The 11,155-nt window shown below is 45.1% G+C and overlaps 1 protein-coding gene across 1 annotated transcript; it reads right to left on the reverse strand.

Moving 5' to 3' along the window:
* Nucleotides 1–2,995: 2,995 nt before the first annotated feature.
* Nucleotides 2,996–8,216, reverse strand: BATF (basic leucine zipper ATF-like transcription factor). Its single transcript, XM_069736225.1, has 3 exons — nt 5,049–8,216; nt 3,554–3,658; nt 2,996–3,415 (listed from the first exon to the last, which is right to left on the reverse strand). Exons 1-3 carry the CDS (start codon nt 5,109–5,111, stop codon nt 3,290–3,292), a joined length of 294 nt encoding a protein of 97 aa, XP_069592326.1. The 5' UTR covers nt 5,112–8,216; the 3' UTR covers nt 2,996–3,289.
* Between the last annotated feature and the right edge of the window lie 2,939 nt (nt 8,217–11,155).

The following is an 11,155-nucleotide window of genomic DNA, read 5'->3' on the forward strand; positions in this document are numbered from 1 at the left end:
CATAATTAACTCTACTCCGCACATTTGAGATTTGCTGTGCGATCTAGCACTTTGCACTTTTCTTGCTGTTGTTGCTCATTGTATGCCCTATAGATACCATAATATATTGGCTCTGTTTAGCACTCTTGCACTTTAGCTTAATTATTTTTACTTCACATTTGTGTGATTTTTTTGCGCGGTAGCACATATATTTCTGACACTTTTTTGTATATTTTTTATTATTTCTTATCATATTTTTGTGCACTTCTTTCCCGATTTTTTTTGTCATATTTTTAGATACATTATTTTTCTATATCAATTTAGTATTATTTTTCTAATCTATATAATATATTTTATTTTTTCTGGCCATCACTACATGCAATGTACATTTATTAATATTTACTCTCTGGGGTTACCTATTTATATCCAATTTTGATTTCAATATACTATATTTTTTTAACAGTGTCCTGTTGTATTCGCGTACTTAATTTTTATGTATTATTTGCCACTATTAATAAAGGCTACTTTTTAATCGATCTTCCTGTGTGGGTGCACTTTTCTGGCTGTCCGAGTTGTAGTTGTGGTTGGTTTTCTTTTCCGTGATACTGTTGTGGAGAAGTTTAAAGCCGGATTTGGATACAAAGTGATTTAAAAAACTTTAAACATCCCAAGGAGCACTGTGCAAGCGATCATATTGAAATGGAAGGAGTATCATACTACTGCAAATCTACCAAGACCCGGCCGTCCCTCTAAACTTTCATCTCAAACAAGAAGACGACTGATCAGAGATGCAGCCAAGAGGCCCATGATCACTCTGGATGAACTGCAGAGATCTACAGCTGAGGTGGGACAGTCTGTCCATAGGACAACAATCAGTGGTACACTGCACAAATCTGGCCTTTATGGAAGAGTGGCAAGAAGAAAGCCATTTCTCAAAGATATCCATAAAAAGTGTTGTTTAAAGTTTGCAACAAGCCACCTGGGAGACACACCAAACATGTGGAAGAAGGTGCTCTGGGCAGATGAAACCAAAATCGAACTTTTTGGCAACAATGCAAAACGATGTTTGGCGTAAAGGCAACACAGCTCATCACCTTGAACACACCATCCCCACTGTCAAACATGGTGGTGGCAGCATCATGGATTGGGCCTGCTTTTCTTCAGCAGGGACAGGGAAGAAGGTTAAAATAGATGGGAAGATGGATGGAGCCAAATACAGGACCATTTTTGAAGAAAACCTGTTAGTGTCTGCAAAAGATCTGAGATTGGGATGGAGATTTGTCTTCCAACAAGGCAATGATCCCAAACATAAAGCAAAATCTACAATGGAATGGTTCACAAATAAACGTATTCAGGTGTTAGAATGGCCAAGTCAAAGTCCAGACCTCAATCCAATCAAGAATCTGTGGAAAGAGCTAAAAACTGCTGTTCACAAACAATCTCCATCAAACCTGTTATGAAAGGCAATTCAGTACCACAATGGACATAGCGGTCAGAGCACATACAGTGATCTGACAATAACCCAAAATCATAGAACGAGCTCTGAGACGTGGGAACTCTGCAGACCGCAATCCCTAATCCTCTCCAAACAACACTAGAGGCAGCCGTGGATTGCGCCTAACTCTGCCTATGCAACTCGGCACAGCCTGAGAAACTAACTAGCCTGAAGATAGAAAATAAGCCTACCTTGCCTCAGAGAAATACCCCAAAGGAAAAGGCAGCCCCCCACATATAATGACTGTGAGTTAAGATGAAAAGACAAACGTAGAGATGAAATAGATTCAGCAAAGTGAGGCCCGACTTTCTTAACAGAGCGAGGATAGAAAAGGTAACTTTGCGGTCTACACAAAACCCTAAAGAAAACCACGCAAAGGGGGCAAAAAGACCCTCCGTACTGAACTAACGGCACGGAGGTACACCCTTTGCGTCCCAGAGCTTCCAGCAACAAATTAGACAAGCTGGACAGAAAAAATAGCAAACAAATAGCAAAGAAGAACTTAGCTATGCAGAGCAGCAGGCCACAGGAATGATCCAGGGAAAAGCAAGTCCAACACTGGAACATTGACAGGAAGCCAGGATCAAAGCATTAGGTGGAGTTAAGTAGAGAAGCACCTAACGACCTCACCAGATCACCTGAGGGAGGAAACTCAGAAGCCGCAGTACCACTTCCCTCCACCAACAGAAGCTCACAGAGAGAATCAGCCGAAGTACCACTTGTGACCACAGGAGGGAGCTCTGCCACAGAATTCACAACACAAACCTCACTGAACTTGAGCTGTTTGCCAAGGAAGAATGGGCAAGAATTTCAGTCTCTCAATGTACAAAACTGATAGAGACATACCCCAAGCGACTTGCAGCTGTAATCGCAGCAAAAGGTGGTGCAACAAAGTATTAAGTTAAAGGGGCCGAATAATATTGCACGCCCCACTTTTCAGTTTTTGAATTTCCACAAAAATTAAAAATAACAAATAAATTTCGTTCAACTTCTCAATTATGTTCCACTTGTTGTTGATTGACAGTGACTGCACCAGCAGAATAGTGAGTGCAGCTCTGGGTATAATACAGGATGTAACCCAGGATCAGTAATGTATGAACACAGTGACTGCACCAGCAGAATAGTGAGTGCAGCTCTGGGGTATAATACAGGATGTAACTCAGGACCAGTATTGTAATGTATGTACACAGTGACTGCACCAGCAGAATAGTGAGTGCAGCTCTGGGGTACGATACAGGATGTAAATCAGGATCAGTACGGGATCAGTAACGTAATGTAAATTGTGACTGCACTAGCAGAATAGTGAGAGACGTTAATCAGCACAGTATCTCTTATAGGGGCATCTGATGAGATTTTAACTGCTGTTGTCACCTCATGAAGTGCAGTGTGCACCCAGCAGGGGGAGATGTAAACATCTCATATGAGGCGGATGTTGCATATTTAAAGGTGATTGGGATTTTGTGTCCACCTCTTACACCTGTGTTTACATGTCTGGTGGAGTAGACGTTAGTGCACACAATGTCAGAGTTTATGCCATTTTATATCCCAGCTCGACATCGCGTTATTTGGAAATGAGCAGCAGAAGAAAGCTAAAACATTGCAACAATTGCTACAACTAAACCTGCTCCATCTGTGAAGAGAGCAACAAGAACCTCTACCTGTATAACGCCAGAAGTCACTGTGGCACAAGAGCTAACATTCTGTGTGGCAGAATAGGTGGAGACGGATCACAAACCAGCCCTTTATTCGCATGGTGCTCACTTGTCAGAGCTGGTAGCAGGGGGGTGGTGGGATGCAGCGGAGGGGGTATGGGTTCTAGGCAGGCAGGGAGCACATGGACTGGTGACTGCTCAGGACACACGTCAGATACTTCAGCTCGTCGCGCAGGCAGAGGATTTCCCTGCGCAGTGCTGCATTCAGCCGCTCCAGGTTCTCGCTTTCCTGGGGGGACACAAGAGGATGAGCTTAGACCGCAACTACCATTACAGTAGGGGTAGTCCTTTGGCCAACTACTAACCCCCTCATCCATACAGCAGCCACACCCACGTCACTGCTGCCCCGGGTGTACAGGCCTCTCACCACATGTAATGTGTCCGCCTTCTGGGTCTGACGCTGGCGACTCTTTTGGGCAGCAACACGATTCTTTTCTCGTCTTTGAACTTTTTTCATATCGTCAGAAGAATCCTGAAAAATCAAAGAAAACATCACAAAAGAGCGTGGCATCACCAGACGAGAGCATGGCATCACCCAACGAAAACGTGACATCACCCAATGAGAACGTGACATCACCCGACGAGAGCGTGGCAAAACTCGATGAGAATGTGGCATCACCCAATGAGAGCATGGAATCATTTAGAAAAGTGTGACATCACCGAAAGAGATTGTGGAAAAATTTAAAACAGCGTGGCATCAACCGACGAAAAAGTGGCATCACCCAACTGGAGCAAGGCATCACACAGGGCAGCATGACATCACCGAAGGAGAGCGTGGCATCAATCAAGAACAGCATGACATTGTGGCATCACCCCAAGAGAGTGTGGCACCACCCAACAAGAGAATGGCATCACCCAACTAGTGCGTAGTATTACCCGACGAGAGCGTGGCAAAACTCGATGAGAATGTGGCATCACCCAATGAGAGCATGGAATCATTTAGAAAAGTGTGACATCACCGAAAGAGATTGTGGAAAAATTTAAAACAGCGTGGCATCAACCGACGAAAAAGTGGCATCACCCAACTGGAGCAAGGCATCACACAGGGCAGCATGACATCACTGAAGGAGAGCGTGGCATCAATCAAGAACAGCATGACATTGTGGCATCACCCCAAGAGAGTGTGGCACCACCCAACAAGAGCATGGCATCACCCAACTAGTGCGTAGTATTACCCGATGAGAGCGTGGCACCACCCAACGAGAGCTTGGCATGACCCGATGAAAGTGTGAATCATACAACAGGAGCTTGATATCAAACAACGTGAACATGACATCACCCACCTAGAGCGTGGTACACCTGATGAGAGCATGGCATTATCTGAGGAAAGTGTGGCATCACACAACAAGAACATGACGTGACACAATGAGAAAGTGACATCACCTAACGAAAGCATAGCATCATCCGACGAGAGGGTGTCATCAGATAGAGCAGCGTGACATAATCCGAAGAGAGCGTGGCTTAACCCAACAAGAGCGTGGCATCACCTGAAAAGAGCGTGACATCACCTGACAAGAGTGTGGCATCACCCAATGGGAACATGACATCACCTGACAAGAGCGTAACATCACTCAACGAGAGCTTGTCATCACACATAGCAACGTGACATCACCAGACCAGAGTAGAGTGATATCACATGACAAAAGTGTGGCATCACCCGACAAGAGCAGGTATCCCCCTCTGAGAGTGTGACATCATCCAGCAATAACGTGGAATCACCCTATGAGAGTATGACATCATACAGAGCAGCATGACATCACCCAACAAAAGCACAGCATCAACCGATGAAAACGTGACATCATACAGAGCAGAGTGATATCACACCATGAAAGAGCTAACATCACTGATTCGGAGTTGGGTACCTGTTTGCTGCTGGAAGGGGAGCTGACGTATCCGAGCTCATTGCTGTCAGAGTCAGGTTGCATGTCCCGCTGCACTGGCCTCCTGTCTCTTGTGAGGCAGTGTCAGCTCTGCTTTCTCTGTCTCGCTGCCGTCTCTGTTGCTCTGCCGTCTCCTTCTTCCTGTGGTTTTGGTATCTGGGGACCTGAGCTGCAAATGACATGAAGGAAACATCTGAAAGGTCAATCAGCAGAAAACCCAAAGGGACCGGGGCAAAAATCACCTAGGAAAACCCCGACGGAGTGAGGGCCGTGGGCAGGAAGTGACAAGAAGCAAGTGAGGCATCCACCCTGCGGCAACCAACACTTTCCATCCACAGAGACGTGCAACCAGAAAACTCAGAGACGTGTACAGAGTCAGACGACCCAGGAAACAGAGACATGTACTGTCACGATTCTGTTGTCGGATGTCCCAGGACCAGGAGCTCCTTCCCTGTCCCTACCGCTAGGGGTGACCTAGCTCGCACTGTTCCATGGATTACTTCTGATGGTGAAAACGCCGGAGACCCGTACCTTGTCTTAGCTCCTGAATCCACCCTCAGTCTGAGAAGTAGTAGTATCGTAATACACCTACCAGACTAACAAGGTAATACAAACAGGAATATAGGAAAATACCAATGATACAAATATACTCACACAAACAACAGAGGTAAGTACTGGGAGTGGAGGATGGGGTTAAACCAAAGTAGGAAAATAAAAGGGAATTATTGCACATTTAAAACCTAGCTACAGTCTCAGATAAATCCACCAAATTCCTTCTCCAATAACAACCACCAACAACCTCCAACCAAGCAGCATAAGCTAGCTCTGACAATGAGTGCTAGGCTGAGCAGATTAACCCCTGCACTGCTGAAAGAAACCTGCATCGTTTAATATAAAGGTGAAGTGCTTTTCATCAGTGCAGGAATAGGAGAAATTGGAATCTTCTGGCTCCTCTCTGTTGTTGTACACCTGTGACAGGTCATTCAGCCTGATTTGGAGTTGGAGGAGAAATTCAGTGTTTGGAGTAGGCGGTTGGAGAGTTGTTCAGGAGATTTCTGCTTGTAGTTGGTTTTCTTGCTTATTCTCCTCTCATATTTTAGTAAATAAATAAATATTTGGTTTCTCCTCCCATGTGTTCCACTCTGTTGTTTGGTGAGTGTATTTGTATGATTGTAGTTTTCTTTCATCCCTGTTTGTCTTCCCTTGTGTGTCTGGTTAGTGTAATCCTATACACTTCAGCCTCACACCTCCCTGGGTAAGGGAGGGAACAGATAAATTATAAGATAAGAGCATAGCAAGGTATGTGACCCCAGTGTCTTCACCTTGTGGAGTAATCTGGGGGACAGGGATAGACTATGGCGCCCCCCACTTTGAAGGATCAGGTAAGCCTCACAGTCCCTAGCCGCTACTTAACACACTACTACTTTTACCAGACATGATGGAGGTATTGGTACCGCAGAGCTAAACTTGGCTGGGTTTGTTTGTTTTTTTTTTTTGCAAAGAAAGGCTTCCATGTTGCCTCCCATCCCCACAGGCTAGAAATATGATGAATACGGGAAATTGTGTTTACAAGCAGGATACATGGACTGGCCAGAAATTCCTGCATCTTCTTATTATTATATAGGAGATGGGAGTGGATAACAGTGAAAAGCTGAGAGCCTTAATGAAGGAAAGCTTCCAAGAGCTCTCAACTGAGCAGATTAATCCATGCACTGCTAAAAGAAAGTTATACTATTTAATAAGAAGGTGAAGTGCTTCTAATCAGTTCAGGAGCAGCAGAAATCAGACACTGCTGTCTTCTGGCTCCTCTCTGTCATGGTAAACCCGTGACAGTCTCCACTCTTCTATGAGGGACCTCCGGAATCTCAGATCCAGGTTTATCAGGGTGTGCCATGTGAAAAGACCGGATCAGCCTGGCCGCTGGTACTCACATCCTCTCTTCAGGACCGTATCCCTTCCAGTGTACTAAAAAATCTTATCTATTTGAAACACTTTATGAATCCTAAAGATGGGCAGCAAAGCAAGGCGGAATGCTACGCCATTGACGATGGTCACACTGTTATAAGGACCGATGAACCTGGGACCCAGTTTCCAAGAAGGAACCTTCAACTTAATGTTCCTTGCGGACAACCACACCAAGTCACCAACACACGTCTGGACCCACCAAACATCTCAGATCTGCCACACTTTTATATTTGGACCCCATCTTCTTCAAATGATAAAGAACCCCTTGCCACACAGACGTAATTGATTATGAAAATTGTACATTAGGTATTTCAGAAGAACGATTCCTATTAAATGAGCTGAACTGATAATGAAACCCGTATGCACCGAAGAAAGACTTACCTGTAGACTCATGACAACGATTATTTACCGCAAATTCAGCTAGAGGCAAGTGGGTAACCAAATCCTCCTGATTCTCAGACACAAAACTCCTAAGATACGTTTCAAGATTCTGGTTATCCTTTTCAGTTTGCCCATTAGACTGTGGGTGAAATGATGAAGAGAATGACAGATGGATCCCCAAACGAGTGCAAAACGTCCTCCAAAATTTGGAAGTAAACGGACATTCCCCCCGGTAAGAAACAATATCTGTAGGGATCCCATGTAACATTACAATCTTTCTGATGAAACTTCTTGGTGTTATGTAAAACAGGTAGCACAATAAAATGTGACATTTTACTGAATCGGTCCACCACCACCAAGATTACAGTATTATCTGCCGACACGCGTGGATCAGTGATAAAATCGACTGATAAATTAGTCCAAAGTCAATGGGGAATCGCCAATGGTTGGAGAGACCCAGACAGACAAATATGAGAGGTGTAGCGTAGCGGTGTCCACACTGTGCCCAAACCCTTCTTGCAGGTTTTGTTTCTCCTCTCAACTGGAATCTGTGGCCATGGGCCACTTGCAAGATCTGGCCTGGAGGAAACGGACCTGCCCCACTACCTTCCTGCAGTCAGTTTCAAAAATAAAAGCCCATACTGGATTTTTGTGAACAATTCCTTGGCCACATAATCTGACCAGGTTCATGCTAACTTTTATTCTGCCTTGTGACCCACAGACATTCTGCTGTGACCACAAGGCACTCCAGCAGATCTAATAGGCTTCTGAGCACATCCTGGGGGACACATAGCGACCCTCGCAAATAACACCAGTCACAGCCTTACATACTTCCCCCCCCCCCTCCCTCCCTCCCTGTTCAAACTAGTGGGGTTGAACATTTGTCACCATACAGCATTTCCCTGTTACTTCCCCGCCAGATGTTCCACGGTAAAATTAAAATTTTGCAAACGCAGGTACCAGCGGGTGACCCCCGCATTTCTCTCCTTGGCATCCCTCATCCAGACCAAGGGTTAATGATCTGTTACCAAGGTCATATATTAACTTAACCCCTTAACGACCGCCGATACGTCTTTTTAACAGCGGTAGTTAAGGGTACTTAAACCACAGCGCCATAAATTAATGGCGCTGTGGAAAAAGTGTATAGCGCCCACAGAGATGGATTTTCTCTGGAGTCTCAGCTGCCGGGGGTAGCCAAGACCCCAGAGAACATGATTCGGGTCGGTTTTTACCGACCCCAGGTTGTGATCGCCGATATTTACCGGCGACCGCAAAAAAAGCGTGATTTGCCACTTAATTTCTCTGTCCTCCGATGTGATCGCACATCAGAGGACAGAGAAATAGGGTACCTGATCTCACCCCCCCCCACCCCCCGGTACCTCCCGGTGCTCCTCAGCCCTTGTGATTCCCCCCATGGCGCCGCCATCTTCTTCCGGTAAGAAAATGGCGGGCAAATGCACATTGCACCTGCCGGGGGTAGCCGAGACCCCAAAGAACATGATCCGGGTCGGTTTTTACTGACCCCCTGTTTTGCGATCGCTGGTATTAACCGTTTACCGGCGACCTAAAAAAAAAGTCCGATATGTCATTCAATGTCTCTGTCCTCTCATGTGATCGCACATCAGAGGACAGAGAAATGGGGTCCCTGATCCGCCCCCCCAGATACTTACCAGTGTCTCCTGATGTCCCTTGGTCCTCCTGCTTCCCCTCACAGCCACTCGTGTGTTCCTGCCGAGATCTGCTGGCCGGCACCTGGCAACAAGAGAAAGATTTTTCCCCTTGCTTTATTTTGGTCACTGTGATAGATCCTATCATAGTGATCAAAAGAAAAAAAATAGTAAATAAACCCCCCTTTATCACCCCCTTAGTTAGGAAAAAATAATAAAATAAAAAAAATGTATTTTTCAATTAGGGTTAAAGTTGGGCTAAAGTGAGTTGGGCTAAAGTTAGGGTTAGGGTTGGGGCTAAAGTAAGGGTTAGGGTTGGGGCTAAAGTTAGGGTTAGGGCTGGGGCTAAAGTTAGAGTTGGGACTAGGGTTTGGATTAGGGTTAGGGTTGAGATTAGGGTTAGGTTTGGGATTAGGGTTAGGTTTTGGGATTAGGGTTAGGGTTGGGAATAAGGTTATGGTTAGAGTTGGGATTAGGGTTAGGGGTGTATTGGGATTGGGGTTAGGGTTGAGATTAGGGTTATGTTAGGGTTGGGTATAGGGTTAAGGGTGTGTTGGGGATAGGGTTGTGATTAGGGTTATGGTTGGGATTAGGGGTGTGTTGGGGTTAGGGTTGTGATTAGGGTTATGGTTAGGGTTGGTAATAGGGGTGTGTTGGGGTTAGGGTTGTGATTGGGATTATGGATCGGGTTGGGATTAGGGTTAGGGGTGTGTTGGGGTTAGGGTTAGAGTTAAAATTGGGGGGGTTTCCACTGTTTAGGTACATCAGGGGATCTCCAAACACCACATGGCTCCACCATTGATTCCAGCCTATTTTGAGTTCAATAAGTCAAATGGTGCTCCCTCCCTTCTGAGCTCTTCTGTGCGCCAAAACAGTGGTTTACCCCCACATATGGGGCATCAGCTTACTCAGGACAAATTGGACAACAACTTTTGGGGTCCAGTTTCTCCTGTTACCCATGGCAAAATTAAAAAATTGGGGGCTAAAAAATCAACTTTGTGGAAAACATATGATTTTTTATTTTCATGGCTCAGCTTAAAACTTCTGTGAAGCACTTGGGTGTTCAAAATGCTCACCACACATCTAGATAAGCTCCTTGGGGGGAATTATTTTCAAAAATGGGGTCACTTGGGGGTTTCTACTGTTTAGGCACATCAGGGGCTCTGCAAACGTAAGATGATGCCCACAGACCATTCCATCATAGTCTGCATTCCAAAACATCACTACTTCACTTCCGAGCCCCGACGTGTGCCGAAACAGTAGTTTTCTCCCACATATGGGGCATCAGCGTACTCAGGACAAATTCTACAACAACTTTTGGGGTCCAATTTCTCCTGTTACTCTTGTGAAAATAAAAAATTGCAAGCTAAGAAATCATTTTGTGGAAAGGAAAATATTTTTCATTTTCATGACTCTGCATTATAAACTGCTGTGAAGCACTTGGGCGTTCAAAGTGCTCACCACTTATCTAGATATGCTCCTTTGGGGGTCTAGTTTCCAAAATGGGATCACTTGTGGGGGTTTCTACTGTTTAGGTACATCAGGAGCTCTGTAAATGCAACATGACGCCCGCAGATCATTCCATCAAAGCCTGCATTTTAAAACATCACTACTTCCCTTCCGAGCCCCAATGTGTGCCAAAACAGTAGTCCCCCCACATGTGGGATATCTGCGTACTCTGGACATCAAATTTTGTGGTCCAATGTTTTCTGTTACCCTTGTGAAAATAAAAAAATTGCGGGCTGAAAAATCATTTTTGAGGAAAAAAAAGATTTTTCATTTTCACAGCTCTACGTTATAAATTTCTGTGAAGCACTTGGGGATTCAAAGTGCTCACCACACATCTAGATAAGTTCCTTAATGGGTCTAATTTCCAAAATGTTGCCACTTGTGGGGGGTTTCCACTGTTTAGGCACATCAGGGGCTCTCCAAACGCGACATGGCATCTGATCTCAATTCCAGCTAATTCTGCATTGAAAAAGTCAAACGGCACTGCTTCCCTTCCGAGCTCTGTCGTGCGCCCAAACAGTGGTTTACCCCCACATATGGGGTATCAGCGTACTCAGGACAAATTGC

The sequence above is a fragment of the Ranitomeya imitator genome, chromosome 1, assembly GCF_032444005.1.
Source record: "Ranitomeya imitator isolate aRanImi1 chromosome 1, aRanImi1.pri, whole genome shotgun sequence".
Lineage (NCBI taxonomy): Eukaryota > Metazoa > Chordata > Amphibia > Anura > Dendrobatidae > Ranitomeya > Ranitomeya imitator.

Bases quoted from the DNA above. Each gene is read 5' to 3' on its own strand.
- BATF (XM_069736225.1), bottom strand. From the start codon at position 5,111: ATGCAACCTGACTCTGACAGCAATGAGCTCGGATACGTCAGCTCCCCT. The intron at 3,659-5,048 runs GTACCCAACTCC...TTGATTTTTCAG, and splicing joins CCCCTTCCAGCAGCAAACAG to GATTCTTCTGACGATATGAA. The intron at 3,416-3,553 runs GTGAGAGGCCTG...GTGTCCCCCCAG, and splicing joins AGGCGGACACATTACATGTG to GAAAGCGAGAACCTGGAGCG.